This window comes from Balaenoptera ricei, chromosome 17, assembly GCF_028023285.1.
Source record: "Balaenoptera ricei isolate mBalRic1 chromosome 17, mBalRic1.hap2, whole genome shotgun sequence".
NCBI lineage: Eukaryota > Metazoa > Chordata > Mammalia > Artiodactyla > Balaenopteridae > Balaenoptera > Balaenoptera ricei.
Window position 1 is genome coordinate 67,894,212 of NC_082655.1, and position 25,210 is coordinate 67,919,421.

The 25,210-nt window shown below is 39.7% G+C and overlaps 1 protein-coding gene across 4 annotated transcripts in view; it reads left to right on the plus strand.

Moving 5' to 3' along the window:
- SLCO5A1 (solute carrier organic anion transporter family member 5A1) overlaps positions 1–24,875 on the plus strand; it is a 127,506-nt gene extending 102,631 nt beyond the window's left edge. For all 4 annotated transcript variants that reach the window (XM_059901794.1, XM_059901795.1, XM_059901792.1 and 1 more), the window contains 4 exons: positions 12,403–12,562; positions 14,927–15,168; positions 17,247–17,311; positions 20,655–24,875. In XM_059901794.1, the coding sequence (XP_059757777.1) occupies positions 12,403–12,562; positions 14,927–15,168; positions 17,247–17,311; positions 20,655–21,112 (925 nt within the window). In that variant the 3' untranslated portion in view covers positions 21,113–24,875. The remainder of the gene's footprint in view (positions 1–12,402; positions 12,563–14,926; positions 15,169–17,246; positions 17,312–20,654) is intronic.
- Positions 24,876–25,210: the final 335 nt, after the last annotated feature.

Genomic DNA, 25,210 nt, shown 5'->3' on the forward strand with positions numbered 1-25,210 from the left:
ATTACCAACTTTATTTGGAAGTTTTGAGGATATTTTTTATTCAAGGTGTTCTGAAATTCCATAAGGAATGCTCTACCCTCCGATTTTGTCTTGTCTGGACTCTTCCAATGTCACTTTCTTGGAGAGACTTTCCCTCTCTGCCCAATATAAGGGAGCCCACTCTCCCCTCATTCTTTATTACATCACCTCTTCAGTTTCCTTGTAGAACGTGCCACTATCTGAAATCGTCTTGTTTACTTGCTTTGCTCTTGTCTTTTGTCTCTAAAATATGAGCTCCTTGAGAACAGTTATTATAGCTGCCTACGTAATAGTTGCAGCCCTGCCATCTACAACAAAGTTTGTTGTATGAATGAATGGACAAACGCATGAATGTCTTGGCCCAGGGCTTTGTTCATGCATTGTATTAGGCACTTTTAATCTAACACCTATGTCCTTTTTTTTCTTTTAACCTCAGGGAGATTTTCTTCTACTATATCTTTACTCGTTCTCCTCTTCATTTTCACTATGTTCTCCAGGACGCCTGATTTTCAGATGTTGGAACTTACAGACTCGTTACCTGTATGTTTAACTTGTTTTCTCATATTTCATATTTTCTTTGCTATGAGAGATTTTTCCAAACCTGCTTTTTTATTCTTTATGTAAATTTTAAATTTTGAAAATAATTTTTTCTTCGGCATTCTGAGTGTTCCCTTTTAATAGCGTCCTCCTGTTGTTTGAACAGGAGTAATATCTTCTCAGATCTCCCTGTGCATATAATTCAGTTTTTTTTACTTTGTTTCTGTGTCTTACATTTTATCATTTTATTTGAAATGTCAATTTTTCTGTTCATTTACTCTGGATTTTACAGGTTGACAAGACTCAGTCTAGCATCTGTCAGGTTATGTGTCCCTCTTCCCCACTCACCCCCCACCACACACAAGAACAAGGGAGTTTTATCCTGATTTGTCAACATCTAAGGTAGAAGCTTAGCTTTTAAATTTTGTTCCAATTTCTTTAGAAGAGCTTTCTGATGAATTTCGGGGCTCTGAATTGGGGATGGAGGGGGTGGGTATGAGAGTGAAAGGGCCCACTGATACAGTCTTCTCTCCCTCAGATCTCCAGTTAGTCGCATTGTTTTCAGCTTCACAGTCACTTTTGCTCCCTGTTGCACCTGCTGGATTTGGATTCAGAGTCGTGTAGAGGTTCCATGGGGCAGGCTGGCTCTTCTCCAAGGTGGCATCTGCTCATTTCACATGAACCTTTGCCTGTCCACTTTTATTTTCATGGAGTTTGGTGTCGCTCTTTCCATTTCTCTTTGCCAGCTCGATTCATTTTCATTATACTCACTTTTATTTCAAGTGCCTTCTCAGAAGCGGTGGAAGGCAGACTCCATGTCTTACCTGCTTTTAAACTGCAAGTCCCCTCAAGACTTCTAAGCCTTTTGCTTAACACCACATCAGTCTTGCCAATCCTGAATCAACTGATTCTGGACTCCCTAGCACTACTGGGAAAAAATTATATAATTGTGCTGATTTGCTCCATTACAAATTGATGAGTTCCAATCTTAGAAGGCCTCATCTTTGCTGAGCAATCCATTTACTTGGCCCTAGTCAGCTTCCTTTCCTATGCCTCATATTGGTCCATTTAAAAAGAATTCCTTTCTTCAAGTTTTTTTTATCTTACCCTAGCTTGTTTTTCTTGTCGGACAACGTCCTATTCCTTATTACTGAGAAAAAAGAGGTCCCAAGTAAGAATTCCTTGAATTTTTCTTCCCTCTCCCCTCAAAGATAGTATTATTTTCAAAGGCAAGTAATAGCGCCATCATTTTCTAGCTATGTGACCTTGTAAAAAATTATCTAACATTGTTAACTCTTGGCTTCCTCGTATATAAAATGGCAATAATGTCAATCATACCTGGTTACAAGCATAATTAAAGTAAAACACATGCGGTTGAAAGAATTAAAATAATGCAGAAGGGTAGAAAATGAAAAGTCAGTGTCTCCTTCCTCCATCCTCAATCTCCAGTTTGAAGCGTTTAAATATTATAAACAAATATTTGGAGCTTTGATTTTGAGGATTATGTAAGGGAAGGTGTTTTTTTTTTTTTAATTTATTTATTTTTGGGTGTGTTGGGTCTTCGTTTCTGTGCGAGGGTTTTCTCTAGTTGCGGCGAGCGGGGGCCACTCTTCATCGCGGTGCGCGGGCCTCTCATTACCGCGGCCTCTCTTGTTGCGGAGCACAGGCTCCAGACGCGCAGGCTCAGTAGTTGTGGCTCACGGGCCTAGTTGCTCCGCGGCATGTGGGATCTTCCCAGACCAGGGCTCAAACCCGTGTCCCCTGCATTGGTAGGCAGATTCTCAACCACTGCGCCACCAGGGAAGCCCCTGTAAGGGAAGGTTTTTGATATTTCCCAGTACAGAGTCTAAGACTTAGTATGTGTTGAAAAAAGTTAGTTTCTTGGCTTTACTCCCTTCCTTTCTAGATCATGCAAAGCGACTCTTTTTTCCTTTTTAAAAGATTAATGAATGTCTGGCATCCACCTCTGCACTGGGACGTTACTTATATAGTGATGCTGAAAGTAGTAAGAACTTGATGTAAATAAACATTGTAGTTATCTGAATCCATGACTTACGGTACATTTCTTCTTATTTAATTGTATTCAACAAAGAAAAAGTTTATTAGGAGTGCCAGAGACTGCTGCAAGGATCCATTCATTCTAATATTTGCGACCTGACTTCATCGAAGTTTATAAACTAGCAAAAGAAAAACCCAGCTTCCTTGGAGAATTCCTCTAGCTCCCCAAATACTTCTAGGAAGAGAGTTAAAATTGAATCAGTATAAACACTTTTGGGTGGTACAGCTGCACAGGTTTGACACTTTTAGAGTAGCAGTTACCTTTGTGTGAAGAATAATGGGGCCCTTTCTCCAAGCAGGGTATGGACTACATTTCAGCCTCTCCTTGCTCCCTTGGCTGGGTGCTCTTGTGCAGTGCACAACCTGCTCATCAGTACATGGTTGGCCTTCCTAGTAAAAATGGTAGTTCTGCATGATTTTGAGCCTTGCATGTGGGATTTTTCTCCTTTAAAGCTGATAAAGAGAGAGATGAAGGGAGTGGCAGTGAAGAAAGGAGCCTTTGTTAGACACCTGTTTGGCTCAGGTATGGTGATTGACACTCATGTATATCTTTTATATACACTGCTTACAACATCACTCCACTGTATGTGTTATTAACATCACTCCACTGTATGTGTTATTAACCACATATTTCAGTTAAAGAAACTGAGGTTAGAGAGTAAATGATTTGCCCAAAGTCATCAGTTAATAACGAGTGGAACTGAATGAAACCCAGATTATCTATTTTAGAGTTTGTATCCTTTCTGAGTACTACACTGAGGTGCTGTTATACATTTTGTATTTTATATAAGCACACATCTAAGTGCACACACCACCTCCTTACTCAGAAAGCTATAGAGAATGCATCCATTTCTTTCAATAGTGCACTAATATTTGGCCTTGCCACTTTCTAGCTGTGTGAGTATGGGCAAATTAGTTAATCTTTCTGTGCTTGGTTTCTACATCTTTAGGGTAAGGATACTGATAGTATTGATCGTGTTGAATTGCTGTGAAGATTGAGTAAGGTACTTGGCAAATTCCTTAACCTCTCTGTGCCTCAATTTCCTCGTCATTAAGATGGGCTAATAATAGTCTTGATCTCTTAGAATTATAGAGAGGATAAAATGGAATAAAACCCACAGTAATAAGCAATTGTTAAATAACTATTTAATGTTATTCTTCTCATTTTAAATATGAGGACAGAGAAATTCAGAGGGATCAAATAACTTGCTTAAAGTCACACAGCTAGAAAATGATAGAGCTAGGACTGGAACTGAGGTTTCTCTGATTTTGAATGTAATGTTTTTGATTATTAAGCTGTCCTGAAAGTAGAAAAGAAACACAAAGAAGAAAGCACAATATATAAGCCAATTCCATTTATTAAAGTGTGTGTGAGAAGCTCCAGGTTCACCAGCATGGTGAATTTTCTAACATTAAAGGAATTAATGACTAACCCATCTCTGAATTAGCATCGAGTGCTCAAGAGACACCTAAGTGCCTGGGATGGGGTTGGGATATTTTAGAAAGATGAACTTTTCCTATTGAGCCAAAATGGAGTCACAGTTTTTTGGTAGAATGAACCTGATGTGTTATTAGTGGTTCCCTTAGAAAATTCAGATTTGATAGCCAAGATGTGGAGACAACCTAAAGGTCCATCAGCGGCTGAATGGATAAAGAAAATGTCATATATACATATAATGGAATAAGATTCAGCCTTAAACAAGAAATTCTGTAATATGCGACAAAATGGATGAACCTTGAAGACGTTATGCTAAGTGAAAGAAAATAGTCACAGAAAGACAAATACTGTATGATTCCTCTTTTTTTTTTTTTAATAATTTTTATTTATTTATTTATTTATGGCTGTGTTGGCTCTTCGTTTCTGTGCGAGGGCTTTCTCTAGTTGTGGCAAGCGGGGGCCACTCTTCATCGCAGTGCGCAGGCCTCTCACCATCGTGGCCTCTCTTGTTGCGGAGCACAGGCTCCAGACGCGCAGGCTCAGTAAATGTGGATCACGGGCCTAGTTGCTCCGCGGCATGTGGGATCTTCCCAGACCAGGGCTCGAACCCGTGTCCCCTGCATTAGCAGGCAGATTCTCAACCACTGCACCACCAGGGAAGCCCTGTATGAAGTATCTAAAATAGTTAAATTCATAGAATCAAAGAGCAGAATGGTGGTTGCCAGGGTCTGGGGGAAGGGGGAAACATGGAGTGACCAATCAATGGAAACAGTGTTTTAATAAAGCAAGATGAACAAGCTCTAATGTTGATGATGCCCAAAGGAGGCGTGTCCACTTCACTAAATGGCCTTGGACAGCCCTCCCCACCCCACAAAACGTCAGATCTCCAGTTTCCTTTATCTTCTGAATTTAGAGGGAGGTGTCTTTATGAGGTAGGCAAACATTGACAATTGTGCCAAACTTTGATCCTTAGGGTAATTGCGGGCAATTTAAACAGTAGTATTAACTTGGTTTGGTCACTCAGTATAGATTATATTAAAGATTTATTCACTTCCCTTCAAAATAAATCTTTATTTTTCTAAAACAAAACAAAACAATAACAACAAAAAAGGTGACTAAGCTCTAGACATCTGCTGTACAACTTTGTGCCTGTAGTCAACAATACTGTACTGTACACTTGAAATTTTGTTAAGAGAGTAGATCTCATGTTAAGTGTTCTAACCACAATATGACGAAACTAAAGAAAAAAAATTCAGATTTGATCTTCCTAGCACCCACAATTTCCCTGCAGTTTTAATTAAGAAATGTGTTTTGCTTCCCCTCTGTGTCTGCCGAACTGTATTTCACACAGCTGTGTCCTAATCATTTTGTCGACAAAGGAGCCAGTGAAAACTGTAGCTTAAGCAATACTTTATATAAACACATTGTATAATGTGAGTTGTTTGTTCTTTACCTTCAAATAGTTTTTTCAAATGGGGTTAAATCTGATGTCCATGTACAGAATTTTTCAACAGTACTGTCTTGATAAATCATTTAATAATTCTAGCTTTATTATCTTTCATCAAGTGTCATCTCTTTGAACTTAAACTAAAATCTATTATATCATCTTCTGATTTGGAGACTTGAGTTACTGGGTCAGAACTTTTCCAGGGATGATTTCTTGAGCTATGACATGATGAAGATGCATTTGCTCAGTTTTCTGAGAGCGTTTTCGGCAATGCCTGTGATCCACGAGTCCACAGGTCCAAAATCTCAGGGGTTGGGGTGTTCTTCTCAAGTTACCTCTCTCAATATAGTTTTATTGTCCCAAGGTACTGAGACATAAATATTGTCTGTTAATTCAGACCTTTGCTGCAACTCACCAAAGGTACATTTCATCATCTTTGTCACCACTCCTGAACTTGCCATCCTGCCAGTATTTAGATAGTATTCTACTACCAGCCTTTGAGTGACTAGTATTTCTAGCCAGATCATTCCTAATTTCTCTAATTAAACCATTCCTCTCTTCTGTGTTTCACAGACAACTTAACCTTCTGAACGTTTTTTTTTTCCTATTTAATTTCTTTGGTGCCATTCAAGATCTTTTATTTATTATAGGTATTACTAATTTTAAAGGCAATTCCTGAAAAGTAGAGAAAAAATAGTTTACTTAAAGGATCTTAGATATGTGTGTTTCTGGACTATCTTGGCTACTTTTATTAATAGGCTTACAGTTCATTTCTAGCTGTAAGTATATGATTTGATTTATTTTTGGCTCTATTTGGGAGATACAAACAAAATTTGCTTTACTTCATTTTTAGGAGTATCGAGGGGATATAAAATATATGCAAATTTTCTTTCCAGTGAGTTTTAAGTTTTGTAACTGAGATCTAAACAAATTACAGGAACTCTGTAAAACTATATAATATCTGTTTAAACACAGTAAGCCTTGAACCTATATTATTAAACTCGGGACCAAATTTGCCATTCATAACGTCATATTAACATAGTCAATAGAAAATGTTCATCATATAATGTTAGCAGGAAAAATAGAATTTAGAACACTCTGTGAAATCTTGATAACAATATGTTATTAACGTTAATTTATATGCATATTGAAAAAAGAGCAAAGGGAAGTAAATATACTAAAATCATAATGGTGGATATTCCTGGATTGTAGTATTACTGTGTGAGTTTAATTTGACTTTTTAGTCCTTTTGTATTTTCCAAATTTTCTACAATGAATATGTATTACTTTAAAAATAAATAAAGGCGTTTCAAGATGTTGTTAAGGGACACATCATTTTATTAAAAATGATTCTGGATTTAAAGAGACAGTTTGTATAAGTTGTAGGTTATTATATGTAAATTTCAAGTTATATCTGGTTTGAATTTGTTGACTACAAAGCGAAGGGAAGCTTTAACAATAAAAAGAATGATTGGATGCAGTAACCGTAACTTTCATGAGTAGAGTCCTGGGGAACCCTAAGCTATCCCATGAGTTATCACCTACTCCCCTGTGTTGATCATGCTTCTCTCCGCTCACGTAGGCAGGAGGGGCGTTGACAACCATTAACTGTTAGGCTGTTAAGGTCATACAGCTTCTAAATGGTAGGCCTGCAACTGGACCCTCATCCAGTTTTCCAACTGTTCTCTATATGAGTAAATAAGAAAATGACCCCTTCCTTTTTGAAAAGAAAATCATCATGAAGGCCTTTCGTGCTCTTTGTGTTTGTGACTGTGTTACTTTTATTCCTTCCTGCTTCTGCCCTGTGTAGATAAAGAAAACACATCAGTATCTTCGTGCCTATTACGTGTTAGGAACTCGCTGGGCGCTGGGTATCCATTTACTTATCTAATCCCCCCATCAACCCTGCGATATAGATATTCTGGTCTCTATTTTACAACACAAGTGAAGTCGCTCTGGATTTGTTCATGGCACTGGTGAATTGTAGATATGGAATTGAACCCACTCTTTTTATTTTTTATTTTATTTTTTTATTTGTGGCTGTGCTGAGCGGCTTGCGGAATCTTAGTTCCCTGACCAGGGATTGAACCTGGGCCCTCAGCCGTGAAAGCACAGAGTCCTAACCACTGGACCACCAGGGAATTCCGTGAACCCGCTCTTTCTGACTCTAATGCTCAGCACAGTGAGAGCTGAGTGCTAGGAAAGCTGCATTAGAGGAAGAAGAAGGCGCAGGGTGAGCACACAGAAGACTCAAGGAAAACCATGGCCAGTTACACAAAGCGGGTCCGCTGCTGTCGGGGTTTAAGGGTACACACTGTGGAGACAGAGATAACTGGGTTTAAATCCCTCCCTGATTCTTACTAGTTTTGTGAACTTTAACAGTACCTATCTTATCCTCTCAGATATTCAGTTTCATTATCTGAACGTTGGAGACAAGTCATAATAATTTTAATTCTCATGAGGAATGCATGAGGTAACTTCTACAGAGATCTCAGTGCACGAGTCCTGGAGTAAAACTAGGACTATGTAAATGTTAGTTCTAAATGATGATGATGATGTTAGTAGTATTATTTATTTATTTATTATTATTTTTTTAAATAATCTAATTTAACTCCATTTTAAAAAATTTTTATTTATTTATTTTTAAATTTTTTAAATTTTTGGCTGTGTTGGGTCTTCGCTTCTGTGCGAGGGCTTTCTCTAGTTGCGGCAAGCGGGGGCTACTCTTCATCGCGATGCACGGGCCTCTCACCACCGCGGCCTCTCTTGTTGCGGAGCACAGGCTCCAGACGCGCAGGCTCAGCAGTTGTGGCTCACGGGCCCAGTTGCTCCGCGGCGTGTGGGATCTTCCCAGACCAGGGCTCAAACCCATGTCCGCTGCATTGGCAGGTGGACTCTCAACCACTGCACCACCAGGGAAGCCAGTAGTATTATTTATAAACCTGAAGTTGCACAGCTATATCTGGCCAAGGAAGGGCTTTAATATAAAGCCAAGAATTTAAGCAGAATTGAAAAGAAACATTCTAATTGAAGTCTCCTTAAAGACTGAGATAAATTGATAAAAATTTAAGAAATTATGAGAAAGATACCATTTCTTTTAGTTGATTAGTATATTTTGCCTGAAAGGTTTTTGTTGCGTGGGTCATACTCTTTTAATCCATGTGGCTTGAATATAAGATGTATGGATCCCTATTTGTCATATCTCTTAGTAAGGAGAAAATTAACAGGAGGCAGAAAGGTTGAGGGGATCCTCTTTGATTTGTGGAAACCAGTAGAAGTGTGTCAGGTGGGGAAGTCCAAGCGTTCTTTAGGTTTTGGGGTGGGGTGATGTGACACAATTTGTGTGTGTGTGTGTGTGTGTGTGTGCGAGAATATGTGTGTGATTTGAGAGCAACTGTATCCTTACATACCCAGCTGTAATGGCTCTATGGTAGAGATTTTTACTTACGTTAAACCTCAGTCTGTTTTATTGTTGTATATTACTTTAAATAAACATGGATCCTTAAGCAGTTGATTTAATGAAAATTAGGCAGCAAGCTTGCTCTTCTTCCCTTTTTTGTTCATGCTTTTGGTCTCCCCATGGCTGGTTTTCTTAAAGCCTCAATGATCGTGGGGCATGTCATTATACCTTTCATAGTTTCCTAGGCTTGAAAATCAGTAAGTTGTACCAGTTAACCTCAGAGACTCCTCCCATCTCTCTAATTGTATAATTCCATGATTTTTATAGTAACATGTCATGTGTGACCTAGGTTTACAGCTTGGACCATGCAGTTATAAGGCATTTGTTAGTGAGTCATTGTTCCTGTCATGGAAAGAACACTTACATGGACACTGAGTTAACATGAGCCTCTTGTTTGCAAGGCTAACTTGTCAGTAATGTTTTCATTTATTAGAAGGGTGACGTACTGTCCCTTTGCACAAGGATGAGTGTGGTGTACTACAGTCCTTGTAAATTTTGTACTCCCATGATGGTCTTAGCTCAGGCTAATGAGAGGTTGCTTGGAGTGACTCCGATTTAAACACTTGCACTATTATTCTAATCCAGTCTGTTTTCTGGAGTGTGAGTGATAGTCAAACAAGATGTTATTATTCTTAAAAATAATTTTTTTTTAAATCAGCGCAGTGTAAAGGATTAACTGTGTCAGCATCTTTCTTTTTTTTGTGCCACTATGACCTTTTTTCCGAATGACATTTTCCATGAATGCCTCTTTCTTTTCAGTGCTATTTATATTTGTTGCTTGTTTTGATTTCCTTAAGAGCTTTCCATGTTGTATCATTTCTTTGTATCAGACACGATGATCTCATGAGAAAAGCAAGCATACCCAAGGGTGACCTGGGACTGTACCTTTGTTTCCAGAACTCAGGAAAGCTTTTGCCTTCCTGTCATTGGTGTGTGTTCTGAGCATCTGTTGACATTCTCTTTAGATTCCTTTCTCTTGAGTGAACATACCCATAAAGGAGAGATATTTGAAGTATGTGGCTGTCATAAATGAATACGAAGTATGCTGTTAATAGGAAATTCCTTGTAACTTTTAAATATGCATAGTAAAAACCCTGTTGTATGGATTTGAAGCGTGTCATTTTTAGTGACTAAGCATGCAGGCATATAAATCCCTTTTATTTGGTCATGGCTTGCAGTTTGGTTCTTGAAGAACTAGTGAAGATAATAGTAATTCACACAGAATACTCTTCATGTGATATCAATTAAAACAGCACTAATCGGGACTTCCCTGGTGGTCCAGTGGTTGAGAATCTGCCTTCCAATGCAGGGGGTGCGGGTTTGATCCTTGGCTGGGGAACAGAGATCCCACATGCCGTGGGGCCACTAAGCCCACGCGCCACAACTAAAGAGCCCGTGGGCCACAACTAAGACCCAACGCAGCCAAAAATAAATAAATAAATAAATAAATGTTTTTTAAAAATAGCACTAATCAGCCTCATAATGAATCATTTGGCTTCCTCAGACGTCCATTTCATCATCCTTGGAATGTGGAAATAGGTCTAGAACAGGGTTTCTCAGACTCAGTATATCGAGATTTGGGTGAGTTAATTCCTTATCCTGGGGAGGGACTGTTCTGTGTATTGTTGGACTTTTAGAAGCAGCCCTGGCCTCTACCCACTAGACGCCAGTAGCATGCCTTTAGTTGTGACAAACAAAAATGTCTCCTGACATGGCCGAAATTGCTGCCCCTGTGAGAACTACTGGTCCCGAATCACATTTTAAAGGTATATTCAATTTATTTATTTATTTATTTATTTATTTATTTATTTGGCTGCATTGGGTCTTCGTTGCTGTGCTCAGGCTTTCTCTAACTATCAAATGGTATGATTCTAAGAGTCGGTGAATATAATAATTATGAGAGTATTGTGACAATTTCTTCTGTGGAGGGATATGAATGAAGAATAGAGTTCATTTTCCTTTTGCCTCTTTGGAAGTCTTTCTTGGTAAGGTTTAAATATTGCTGTGAACTTGTTCCTTCCATTAAAATTCGATGAGTCAGTTATCAACGTGTGAAAGAGGACACAGGGGAAAAGCCTTTGAACAAACAACACTTTATGTTTATGGATTAATACATATGGTTGGGATGGACTAAGCTACTGGGTGAGTGGTTACTCAACATAGTCATTAAGGGTAAGTCCTGGAACATAACAGACATTCCAAAATATCTGCTGGATGGAGGGAGGATGGATAGTTGGGCAGGTGAATGAAGGATCTGCTATTGCCAGTTCATGTGGCTTTAGGAATGGTACGTCATCAGTGACACCTAAAAACGGTGGTCATGAAAGCAAAGGAAGGAGGTCACTGGATGTGAGCACTCAGAGCCCCTTTCATCCTTCCATGATTCCCTCTGGGTACCTGCCTGCCTCTGTCTTTCCATAGCCATTTCCTTACATCTCTCTCTCGGGCCCTATATCCTTACTTGCCTGCCCTCTCCCCCTTTTTTAGATTTTTTTGACGTGGACCATTTTTAAAGTCTCTATTGAATTTGTTACAATATTGCTTCTGTTTTCTGTTTTGGCTTTTTGGCCACGAGGCGTGTGGGATCTTAGTTCCCCAACCAGGGATCAAACCCGCACTCCCTGCACTGGAAGTGCAGAGTCCTAACCACTGGACTGCCAGGGAAGTCCCTTGTCCCCCTTTTATATTTCTTGCCTGAACTGATTTTATTAGAGTTTAAAATATTGTATCACTTCTTTGAATCAGACATCATGATCTCATGAGAAAACAGAACCCATCACGTTTGCCTGTAAATCCACATCTGGGCATTCTTGAGGGAAGGAGAGTTTAATGGTTCTTCTCTGGTCATCTGAATCAAACCAGTGATGTGATTCCTGACGGTCTTCGAAAAATCACCTCCTTTTGATTTTCTAGAGTCCCATGTCTTTCTTTGATAATTTATTCCAGAATAATTAAAGTTTTTGGTCAAAGGACCTTATGTTGATAACTCTGATTGATGGATTCCATGTTAATGTCCTCATCATGATATTAGTAGTTTGGCACAGAAGAGTATTTCTTCCATTTTACAGTTAAAGAAATCGAGGGTCCAATTTGTTAAGACATAGAGCCAAGTGTCTATAGTAAGTGAGTAGTTTATTTATATGAAGGTTAGAACTTCTGAGCCCAGATCCGTATCACCAAGAAGGAGGATGGAATTGAGGTATGATAAATAATTTGATACGAACATCATACTGAATCTGTAGGACCAGAAAATTGAAACATTTTTCTTTACGTTTTGTTTTAAAGTCATAAAAATAATTATCTAGGGTGCTACGTCAAGGTACCATGGCTTTGATTTCATGGGAATATCTTCTCTAAAACGGACACATGACTGAACGTCAAGAACTGTCCTATGAGTTTTATTTTAGCAAATGTTGCTCATGATCTACTTCTTTTTTCTCTTAGACCTTCTCTGACCATGCCTCACAGGAATCTGACAGGAAGCTGCAATGTGAATTGTGGTTGTAAAATACACGAGTATGAGCCAGTCTGTGGATCGGATGGAATTACATACTTTAACCCTTGTCTGGCTGGCTGTGTTAATAGTGGTAACATGAGCACTGGGGTGAGTATATTTCACAAGTTCCTGTACTGTTGTTAGATTTCACATGCAAACACAAGGCTTCAGTCTCCCTTTTCAAGAAACTTCACATAATCTACAAAATACCTTCTGTCAAACACCCAGAGGAAAGAAAATTATGCAATACTATATCATTTTTTTTTCCAGGAATGATGGGAGCATTTGTGTATGGTGATCTGATTCCACATCAGCACTCCCCTGCTTACATTCTGTGCCAACCCAGTGAAATTTTATAAGGTTGAGTGCTAGCTTTCTCCTTTGTTACCCTGACAGGGCCCTTGTGATGGACTTGAAGGTCAAGACGACCACATTTGGTGCTGATAGAAGAGAATAGGAGACCACCTCCCCTGATCAGAGCCTGTAGATGGGCAATGGCCATTTTTCACAGACTATATTATCAGTTCAGACTTTTTTTTTAAACTTTCAGAGTAAAGATATTTCTGTCAGTTCAAGAATAGGCTATTTTGAGAATTCCCTTCCCCGTGAATTATAAATAGTCTGTAATACTGTGGGAGAAGATTTTCATATTCTACTCAGTTCTTTATTGAGCCTTGTTTCATTCTTTGCATAAGAACAGATTGTAGGAGGCTGCTTTCATTAAAAGGTTAAAGTGCATTTGCTTGTTCTGTGCAGGCGATACGGGATTATACTGTTGACTGCCTGTTTTGGGGATGTCATATTTGATTTCTGAGTTTTAAACTATAGTGATAAATTGAGATTCCTTTTGCTGGCCCCCCGTTATGTAATTGGTGAGCTCCAGGGTGTGACTGAATTGAAAGGGACAACGAGATCTAGTCTTCTCAGTGGCTAAGTTCTGCCCTGGGAGTGAGTGAGTCCTCTGGTACAGCGTGCTCATTTTTTTTTTAAACTTTAAAAATAACTTTATTACACTCACTTGATGTCATGCTGAAAATTGACAACACAAGCGTATAAGTAGCACATAAGCCGTGAAGTGTCTCTGTCTTATCACAATTTGAAAAATTGATACATACTTTTCTCACAACAGAGGCATGGATTATTCCTATTTAAGCAGCCATGTATACAACTTGTCTTCCAGTCTAGTTATTGGAAAGGATAAATCAGAAATATGCAAAGATGTCTTGCTACACATTGTAGGGTTAACCAAACAACACACTAAAAACTCAATTGATAAAACCAAGAGCATTGCATAATTAAAAATCGATAGCAACTTTGACCAACCTTACCCTTGGCAATAAATGTGGACGTAAGTATGCCTAAGGAGGTCATGCACACAGATGGCCACATGTCCTGTTTTATGGAATCTAGTTCCATTTCTGGACTATCTTTCCTGGGAGTGCAAAAAGAAGGGGGTGGAAGGAGATAACATCAGGCTTTCTGGGCCTTACTCTGGTCCAGACATCTGGTCATTTGCCAAGATAAACAATAACCTGAGGCTTCAAAACTCTCTTCAGGGGAGCGGGGAAAACATGGGCTCCTTGGGGGTCATATCCCCGGGTCAGCCATCATTCTTACAAAGAGGCCCACAGTCCTTGGAGCACAGGCAGCCAAACAGTGGCCCATCTTTGTATTTGTTCCTCCTGCTTCTCTAGGTGGTCAAGAGGTCACAATGACAGTGAATTCATCTGATGTCCATTCAGTAAAAGCAGCATAATAGGCAGGAAAGGTTAATTGGCTGTTTTGTTTGAAACATGTTTTTAGTCCCTTGCATTAGCTGGTTTCAAATGAAACAGCCAATGATATGTTCACTATTATAGACGCTGAAGTCATCAGGGTTGCGTTATGAATTCTCTGTATTTATTTAACAGATATTTACTTTAGGTCCTACACTGTGTTCAGGGTTATGCTAGGCACTCTGGTGAGCACAAATAAAAATAAGGCTTAGTTCCTGTTTTTGAAGGGCTTCTTTAATCGGAGAGCCCAAGAATTAAACAGCCATGGAAACAGCATATGATTATGACCCCGAATGAGCATATGGAATGTGAATGGTATAGAATTGAATGTTGAAAGCTTCTTATCAAAGTTTAGGTTTAAACAACCTTGACCAGCAGATTTTGATGTTGTTAGATGCACTGTTTGGATCCTAACTGTTAAAACGAGGAAGATATTTTCTTTTCTTTCTTTGTTTTTTTTTTTGGCCGCTCTGTGAGGCTTGCGGGATCTCCGTTCCCCAACCGGGGATTGAACCCGGGCCATGGCGGTGAAAGCCTGGAATCCTAACCACTAGGCCACCAGGGAGCTCCCACAAGATATTTCCAATGAAATATTCTGCATAGTTTTAAATGCTAGAGTGATTTTAGAGCATTTTAACTTTGACTATTCCTATGCTGAATTTTGCTTCGCATCCAACTGACCTTTGTTATCACTTAGATACGGAACTACACAGAGTGCACCTGCGTCCAAAGCCGCCAAGTGATCACGCCCCCCACAGTGGGGCAGCGCAGCCAGCTCCGCGTGGTCATCGTCAAGACGTATCTCAATGAGAACGGCTATGCTGTGTCTGGGAAGTGTAAACGGAGCTGTAACACCCTCATCCCGTTCTTAGTTTTCCTGTTCATAGTGACCTTCATCACAGCATGTGCCCAGCCGTCAGCCATCATAGTCACTCTCAGGTGAGGACAGCATTTGACGTCTAGGGTGGGTTATACACTTGGAGTTGCCAGAATTCCTGGTCCAGACTGGGGGCTGATGTGGTAAAACAGAGAGGAAAGCAAAGTGAGATAGTGCAGGAAAGCGCTCAGACATTTACCCAGTGAACTTAAGAGAAGGGAGTTTTCCCATGTCAGGCAAGGAAAGGAAGATGGTACCATTTCATACTTCCGAACTTTCTTTATTCAGATGTGTTCTCTCCCTGTAGTTCAGGGAGACTGATTTTGGGTGCCTTTGGTCCCTGAAGTCTCTACCCTAAAAGGTTCAAGTGCAGGAACTGAAAACCGTGACCGTTATAGCTACAAGAAACCTGGCCCTAGAGGAGGCGGCAAGTCATTTGGGGAAGTTGCTAAATTGTGCACATAGTGAAGAATATTATCTCCAACCTTGTAGATGGTTAATACTCCAGGATCAGTGCCATTGCTGCTGGTCTTGCAGTTCCAAATGCTGCTTTAATTAATTTCACTGTCATATAAAATTTTGACATTGAATCAAGGAACGGGCAGACCTGGAAACGTTATTTATTAAGTTGTTCGTGCTGTGCTTTCTTTGCTGTGTTCCATATCCTGTTCGTGATTTTTGGCTTCTAAGAGAGAATGTGAAAGTTACCTTAATGGAAGCCCTATTTAAAATGCTGACACCAGCACATTCGGATCAGAGTTTTGGTATTTGCAGTAAAGACCGCAGTGGACCAAGGAAGGAAGGGGGCAGCGTGGTGAAGAAACAAAAGCACGCCCACAGCAGCTTTAGGGGGGCTGGGATGCAGGGTGGTGAGGGAGTGAGGGGTGTCAGTCTCTGTTCTCCCTTTTATGCCCTCCCTGCCTCCTCAGTACCCCGCAATGCTGGGCACCTGGTGGGACGTAACTGCTGAGACGTCGTTCTCAGCAGGGCAGTTGGGCTGCTCCCATGCTTGTTCTGCATATTCTGGCTTCCCTTCTATGGGATGCTGAATTAGACCACGTTCAGCCGATGCGTTCCTTGACAGATAACAGCACACGAAAGTCCCATTGGTCCCAATGGTTTACTCACTCAATTCCTCCATCAGCAGATACTTACGTAGTAACAAAAATGTGTTCCACACTGGGGAAATTGCTCTGAGAAAATAAAGAAATTAGGGGAAAAGATGACAAACATGCTGGTCCATTATATACTGAGAACCCTATGTGTATGGGATAGAAAGGATAAAGTACCTCGTCATGAAAAAATGTGAATCATTAATAATCTAATACTTTGAACTTTAATTCTACAGGAGATGTTAAATAACCCAGATAAGGGCTGCCCATTTTATAATGTTCAAACATGGCAGATCACCAGTCGGCTTCTAACCCAAAACTTGAGAAAAGGAGCCCTTTAATCTTTGCTAATTACAAAATCAGTAGACTCCAATCTTCCTGCCATGTGGGAATTACTTGGAGCATAAGTTTTAGGAAAAGAAGAAAATGTGAGGTGACTGGGAAGGGTTCATTCTTTTTCTAACTTTTGACTTGTTTTCTACACATTTTGGGATCATTTTTAAAAAAAACCTTTTTTCTCTATACTTGAGAAATTATGGGAGTCATGTTCAGTGTACACACCTACCATTCTGGGAAGTGCAGGCAAACAGAGAAAAAGAATGCAATAGTTAGGATAAAATGCTACATATATATATATATATATATATATATATTTTTTTTTTTTTTTTTTTTTAACAGAATTGATTTTCCAAACTCAGAGCCACTTCTGTACCTTCAGCAGACTCAGTTAGAGCCACTTCTGTACCTTCACCTTCTATACCTTCAGCTCTGAACCTTTGTCCTTCCACCGTTATTTACACAAAAAGTAGAGTTAATCGGAGTTTCTTTGCGGTCTTCACTGGGGAGACCTTTATTCGGTGATTTAGCCATAAGCAGTCTTGTTCTACTATTGTTAGTAAATTCTAGCGAATTCAATACTTTGGCCCAGCATGTTTGGTCCCTGGCTCTGCAGCTAAGCAAGCTTGATTTGACATTCATTTTCTTGAGGCCATTATTCTAAAACATTTCTTTCTTTACCTTCTTCGTAGGTCCGTAGAAGATGAAGAGAGACCTTTTGCCCTGGGAATGCAGTTTGTTTTATTGCGAACACTTGGTATGTTCCTGTATTTCCAAGAGTGCCTCTTTGTTCCTCTTTGTACATGGCAAATTTCCACTGTCCTTTAAAAATGGCAAGTCAAGTCATTTGTTACCATTCGTAGTAGCTAGGATTTTACAGGTTAGTGGGGAGGCACAACTTCCTCATTTCCTGACTTGGACTAAAAGCTGACCAATTCTGTCACTGGTGAAAGAAAACAAAACTGACTTTAGATCAGTTTCTCTTTCACTGTGAACATAAACTTGGGCTAAATTCCCCAGAGTTTTGTAGAGTAAGAAATCTTGAACCAAGAAATTGTTACGGGCTAAAGGACCTTGATGTTTTTGTCCCTTTTGTGCCTTTGTAACATGAAAGTGATGGGATTTGGTGCTCATTTTTTTGTGTGTGTGAAAACTTCAATTCCTTACTTCTTTCCAGTCATTTTATTGGGCTGGGTAAAGAGTATACCGATCAAGTTCCCTGAAGAAAAGAAATTAAAAATTCTAAAACAAAAAAAAAAAGAAAGTTTTCCAAACGGATATATAAGGACTACGTTTTACTTATTAACAAAAGAAGCTCGTTAGTGCTATGTCAATGGGGTAAGTCCCAGAGTTTATTTGGACGTGAAGAATAGCCTTCTGATTTTTACAAACACTGCATCACTTGTGGTGTCTTGGAACAGTGACAGGGAAACAGCGTGTGAAGTGACCCATTCCCTTGATGGATTTCAGTGTATTTTTATATGACTTCCTCATCTTCAGGCATATTTTTTCTTTCTTAAGTGGCAGTCTGTCATCTTCTTCAGCTGTTATTTTCCCCAGTAATCAGTATCATTGCCCACAGCACAAAAAATTACTTTTTTGATTCAAGTTGCTTATTTCAATCTTGAAGGATGAAACATTTTAAACACTTAAAAATCATCTGGCCCTTGGCAACATGAATACTCTCTGAAATTCTCATTTTGTCTCATGTTCTGCTTGATGGCCCAGACTTAGAGTGAGGACTTGTCACTGGGCATCAAAGGCTTCTGGTTGTTTTGAATTAGGGGGCTTTTTTTTTTTTTTTTTTAAATATCAGATTTTAATTTCACTTATTTTGCGGAGGGGGCGCCGTGCCACACAGCTTTCGGGATCTTAGTTCCCTGACCAGGGATTGAACCCCGGCCATGACAGTGAAAACGCCAAGTCCTAACCACTGGACTGCCAGAGAACTCCCTGGGCAGCTTATTTTTTTGGTAACATTAATAACTTTGAAAGCACCGTTTTCCAAAGAATGCTGGTTCAAGGAACTACTGACATTCTTTGATTTAGTTAAGAAGTTTGCCTTACACTTCTCATTGAAAACAAAAAAAGTTATTTTCAAAGAAGGAAATTTGTTTAGCAAAGGGGTAGTTGAATAAGAAATGAAAAAAGTAGTTCCTCCTTTTTGCTTGGCCTGTCTCTGATGCCAGGGGCTTGGGTGATTTCATATGGATGCGGAATAAGTCAACAGATGCACACCACAGCATAAGGAATTAGTGGAGGGAGAACAAACATATCAGGAATTTATTATTTAATTCAACCTTACCTTAAGTTCCACTGATGATGAAAAAGTAGAGTTAGGCCACTTTCCATTTCCCCAAGTGCCAAAGCAAAAAGAGAGTTTCAGGTATTTCAATGATGTTAAATTTTTAAAAAGTGAAACATAGTTGATGTACAATATTATGTTAGTTTCCAGTGTACTACATAACAATTTGATGTTTGCAAACATTACGACATGATCATGACGTTAAGTCCAGTAACCATCTGCCCCCATACAACATTATTACGATATTATTGACCTTATTCCTTATGCTGTATATTACATCCCTGTGATTTATTTATGATTTAAGTTTTGTACCTCTTAATCCCCTTCATCTATTTTGCCCAGCCCAATAATGTTACATTTCAGTTGTAGTGACCATATCTCCTTTTAAATGAATACAGTGTATTTAAAAATGTATCACTCGGGGGACTTCCCTGGCGGTCCAGTGGTTAAGACTCCGTGCTTCCAATGCAGAGGGCTCGGGTTCGATCCCTGGTCAGGGAATTAAGATCCCACATGCCATGCAGTGCAGCCAAAAGATTAAAATGTACCACTCGCAGCCTCCTGGGCTATTAGCCCACCTATCCTCTCTCCCTTCTTCCCCTCCTCCTTCCCTTCCTCCCTTCTCTCTTGTCTTCTTCCTTTCCTTCCATTCATCACTTCCTTTTATAAACTCTTATTGAGGATCCATGGGCTGTCCTCATAGGTCCTTGGGATGTGAAGAATAAAAGGCATGGTCCCTGCCATCGAGGAGCTTATGGGTGACAGACTTACAAATAGTTTAAATACTGGGTGATAGTGGACAAAATGGAGGTGTACACAAAATGCAATGGTAATACGGTAGCATCTGAGTGAGTCAGGAATTTAAAGGGGGAGTAGATATTTGCAAGGTGAACAAGTTGGGAATGGGGACACATTTCAGCAAAGGGAGTAACATGTGATGAAGGAGGTCTACTTGGGTAGACACTTTTCCTTATGGGAGTAAAGAAATGTCTATATCATAGCCCAAACAATGAAGCTGCTACTCATCACAGGTGCTGCATAAGCTGTAAAGATGAATATTATGCCTTATTTATTTCCATACTCCAAGAGCCATTTGACGTGGTTTCCGACTTATAGGGGACAGTGCTTGCCTTATACTCTTCCTGCATCCAAAGCTAGAACCCAAGCCACAAGAACTAAGTGTACTGAATTTTTGTGGATCATAAAGGGTTCTCATATGGCCAGTTGTGTATTTCATAACAAAATCTGATTTTTTAAGTTTAAAAGGATTCCCTAATTGCATTTTTTTTTTTTTTCCCTCGACTGGGCAGAGAGGCTTGTGGGATCTTAGTTCCCACACCAGGGATTGAACCCTGGGGCTACGGCAGTGAAAGCACCAAGTCCTAACCACTGGACCGCCAGGGAACTCCCCTCTCTAAGTGCATTTTTATCAATAGAAATTTTTATGTCTAAAGATGTGTTAATGCTTTTTAGACATTTTATATCATAATATGTCAACTATAATAAATAATAATAAATTATAAAATAAATATCATAAAATGCCTAAAAAACAAAACACATTCTGACTGAGCTGCAAACTAGAAGATTTAAAGTATTTACAATTTAGCGAACATTTCTATGATAAGAATATTATGACGAGATGTGATATATATTTACAAAAAATCAAGTAACACGAGAAAACCACTCCCTTCAACTGGTTTTTTAGAGCAAACAGGCATCCTGTTAATTTACAGATCTGTTTCGTCTTATAAGATGTGCTAACTGTTTTTCTTTTTCTTTCTTCCGACAACTCTAGCGTACATTCCTACTCCGATCTACTTCGGAGCCGTCATTGACACCAGCTGCATGCTCTGGCAGCAGGAGTGCGGCGTGCAGGGCTCTTGCTGGGAGTACAATGTCACATCATTTCGTTTTGTCTATTTTGGTTTGGCAGCCGGCCTCAAATTTGTTGGCTTCATTTTTATTTTTTTGGCCTGGTACTCCATTAAATACAAGGAGGAAGGACTGCAGAGGCAGAGGTGGAGAGAATTCCCTCTGAGCACCGTGAGTGAGACGGTGGGCCACACCGACAGTGCCGATAAGTCTGTCCGGACTAGATCTTGCCCGGCTTTCAGCACCCAGGGAGAACTCCACGAAGAGACTGGTCCGCAAAAAGGGATCCAGTACACAGCACAGACCTATCCGGGGCCCTTCCTGGAAGCAATAAGTTCCTCCCCAGACCCGGGCCTGGAAGGAAGCCCTGATGCCATGTAGCCTCCCTTCTGAAGCTTGAAAACGGAAGACTTTTGTGGGTTGAGTTGAATATGGCGACTTGAGAAACACCCGTGCCTTCTTTTCTTTCTTTCTTTTTTTAACCTCTAAAGACGCAATCCTGAAACCAACAAAACTCAGTATACACAGCCACTGTTGATTGAGGGCTGGATACCTCAACAAGACTGAGCCTTTCCCCCCTTCTCTCCAAGAAGGAGGAGTTTAGATAGATTTGTTACCATTTCTGAGATGTTAATTTTGATGCTTATGCTCCAATATAAGGCTGGGTGCGTGATTAACAAAGTCATGGGAAGTGCGATGGCGGTGCATGTCATCAACGTGCACTCTGACCAAGGGTGAGCTTGACCATGATTTTGCATTTACAAAGCAGAGTTTTTAGATATGAACACCTACTGTGAGTCCTGCTACAAAGCACAAATGAATTTGCCTCAACTATGCAATTTGATTGGGAAACTGTAAGTGCAGCATGTTACTTTTGGTGTCAGAGACTAAAGCAGATACGGTTCTGAAATTAGGAAGCTAAACTTTCCTTAAAGTACTGTTAATAGCATTTTAAGCCATAGCAGAGCTAAAAATCAGGTAGAACTTTTCAAATGCTTCAAAGGAACCATAAGCGTAGCGTGAAAAAGGGAACAGCTACTTCGTTTCATAAGACACATTCTCTTTTAGTCTATCTGCCCCACCGTAAAGGAGTTAAAGAAGCTGCTGAATCATGAACCTGAGAGCTTGAATATCAACTTCAGGGTTCTTTCATAAGGGGCTTTAACACTCGTGTGCTAAACAATATGGCTAGAAACTGTCATTTGAGATGCATAATAAGGAAAGAAACTGATGGCTTTCTCATCCAAAGAAAATTGCTGCAGAAATTCTTTTAGTTTTTTTTTTTAATATAAATTTATTTATTTATTTTTGGCTGTGTTGGGTCTTTGTCGCTGCATGCGGGCTCTCTCTAGTTGGCAACGAGTGGGGGCTACTCTTCATTGCGGTGCGCGGGCTTCTCATTGTGGTGGCTTCTCTTGTTGCGGAGCATGGGCTCTAGGCGCACGGGCTTCGGTAGTTGCAGCGCACAGGCTCAGTAGTTGTGGCTTGCGGGCTCTAGAGCGCAGGCTCAGTTGTTGCGGCGCATGGGCTTAGTTGCTCCGTGGCATGTGGGATCTTCCCAGACCAGGGCTCGAACCCGTGTCCCCTGCATTGGCAGGCAGATTCTTAGCCACTGCGCCACCAGGGAAGCCCTCTTTTAGCTTTTAAGGGCCCACATAAGGGTTGTTGAGGATTGTAACCTTGACACTCAAAATAGTTGGAAAAAGAAATCCCACAGAAGTAAGATTGAGTCTCACCTGACCATTTTAGTTATATACCTGGAAGCACTAGCCCATGTGTAGCTTTCTTTTTTATGTGCAGAAAATTGCTGCAGTCACTCTGAAATGGAGTCATTTAATCAGGAAGATCACCTTGAACACAGGAGGAGGGAGATCTGTGAGCTGGATTTAGGTTATGATCCCACGTAATGGTTAAAAATTATGTAAAATAAACTGGTCTGTCATACTGAATCCTACCTTATCTGAATCATTTTATAGCTCCATTTAATTCCTTTCTACTGTAACCTTCCTGCAGTGACTCTGAGAGAGGATTTTTCTGTTCCTAAATGCACTTGGGGTTCAACATCCATCATCCTTTTCAGTATCTCCCAGCACATCACTTTGATGTAGATGCCACACAGAATGTGTTCTATGTGGTCCTTAAGGTAGATGCCTCCTGACGGCACTGTGGACTGATGGCAAGTTAACTCATGGAATCTGGCTGCTCAGAAAAAGAATCATGAGAACTCAGACTTAGGAGGGACTTTAATGTACAAATATCCATATGATTGTGGACGGTTTCTGCCAATGAGCCTATGCTTCTATAAGGCTAATTTGGGAAATGGTTTCCTTGGCTGATTTATAGTCTTCCACAGAAGGGATGAGACTGACCCATGATTCTGGCTTTTTGCCATCCATCCATGGCTGCATAGGTGGAGTTGTGTGAATATTCCTGGGTTCAAGGTTGTTTTCTTCTCTACCTAGGAATGTCATTGGTCAAATGGCTCTCTTGGTTGCATGCAGTTTATGGAGAGGGTTCTCATCGTTAGACTAAATAATGTCTACAAGGGGTGGAGTCAGTGGTCCCAGGTGACAAGGACTTCCCTTGGGGCAGACGTGTTTGGCTAAGTCATAAGAAGCATCGTTGCCTGTAATTACACTGTGTCTGTCAAACTTTCGTCAGCTTGGTGTAGTTTGAAGGTCTTCAGAGAATTTTGCTGATTATCTTCATGTCTACTCTGGGGGCTTAGTGATCCCCTTTACCCTTTGTGGGAGATCTTTAATCCTTTAGAAGAGAAAGTTTCCTTTTGTGTTGGAGCTAAAGATATGTAGGTTGGGAAGAGGTATTTTCTTAATTTTCCTCTGATGGTTAAGAAACTGCACTGAGAGAATTTTAGTGGGATTGGCACTTTTTTTTTTTTTTTTTTTGTAGCTAAGATTGTGTGTTCCAACACTCTTAGAATTTATCTCTTCTTAGTAGCACATTTTGAAAAGGAGCTGCTCTTAGAAATCTACGATCTGAAATGACGGACTCACCAAGTATAATTAGAGACCCCCTCCCCTTCTCTACCATGAACAGTCATCCAGTTAAGCCATCACTGACTGAGCACCATTTCCCTATCAGGCACTATTTTACCTAATTACCATCTGCCAATCTATGAAATCCTTTGGGTTGATTAGGCCATAATTCAAAGAAATTGGCCTGAACTGTACACCACAATGTTAATATTGTACTTCCTCAAGTATCTGGTACTTATAAATAGCAGGTATATCATTATTGTGTTGTTGGTGAATGTAGAGTAAGTAGTAAAAATCTTGGGGGACTGACGTTTTGGAATATGTACCAAATAAGAGTTGTCCCCAAAATGCTTTGGGTTCTGGTGGCATCATTGGACTATTACATAGTCAACTGAAGTGACTACTTGATAGATGACACCATTTAATTGTATATACATATGAGGTCCTTATATGCTTGATAATAAATTGGTTGTGTTACTTTAGAGTCACCACTCCTGTTAAAAGTTTAATTGCCACTCTCCATTAGCTTAGGCTTCTAATTACTTATTTTTTGGAAAGGTCACCTTCTTCTTTTAAAAACTCTATAGATTAATGTATTATTTGACTTTAATATGCAAATATAATATCCTTGAGTCTAGCCTATTAATTTAGAAACCCCAGGGGGTGGAGTGGCAGTTAGTACACATTATTTTGGTTATCTTCTGTAGCTTGAAATCCATATCCTTTGTAGGTGGATGTAACTCTTGAAAACAGTCAAAAGTCATTCAGAACTAGGGTAGGGGAAAGAAAGGAGCAGCAGAGAGGAAACAAATCAGCATTTGTTGAATGTTGACTATTGGCAGAGCATTTTGTCAAGCACTTAATATACATCATGCATTTAAATCCTCTTAATAACTTTGTAAGATAACTATTTTTATTGTTTTTCCTTTTTTTAAACAGATCATGAAAACTGAGGCTCAGAGAGTTAACGTGATTCGTTTAGGATTGTACATAGTGGCCAAGTCAGGGTTCAGACACATGTTTCTCTATTGTGCACTTCTTACACTACATAATGCTGTACAGTAGTTTTGGTTAACATAGGTAAGATGTGACTATAAGATAGTGAGGTGAAGCATTTCATTTTTTGATGTGTTACTGTTTCTGAAGAGTAGAGAAATTATTATTTCCTTGTGTAAAACAGAAAAAAAAATCTGTAGGAAACATCAAAATTGAATGTTTTGATTTTCAAGGTAAATTTACATTTATTTACCTAAGTCTTATATTCACAATTGTTTGTCCTGCCATACCTCAAGTATTTATTTATAGTTCCTATTTAATATAGAACAAATCCAATTTTAATGTTAACATTTAGTCTCGGTAGAGTTTCTGAAATGAATCATAATGAGGAAAGGTGGTTCAGACTTGTTGAATCTGAGTTTTGGGGATTTCAAGTGTATGCTTTTTTTTTTTTTCCCCCTGTTTCAGAATGTTAACATTTACATTA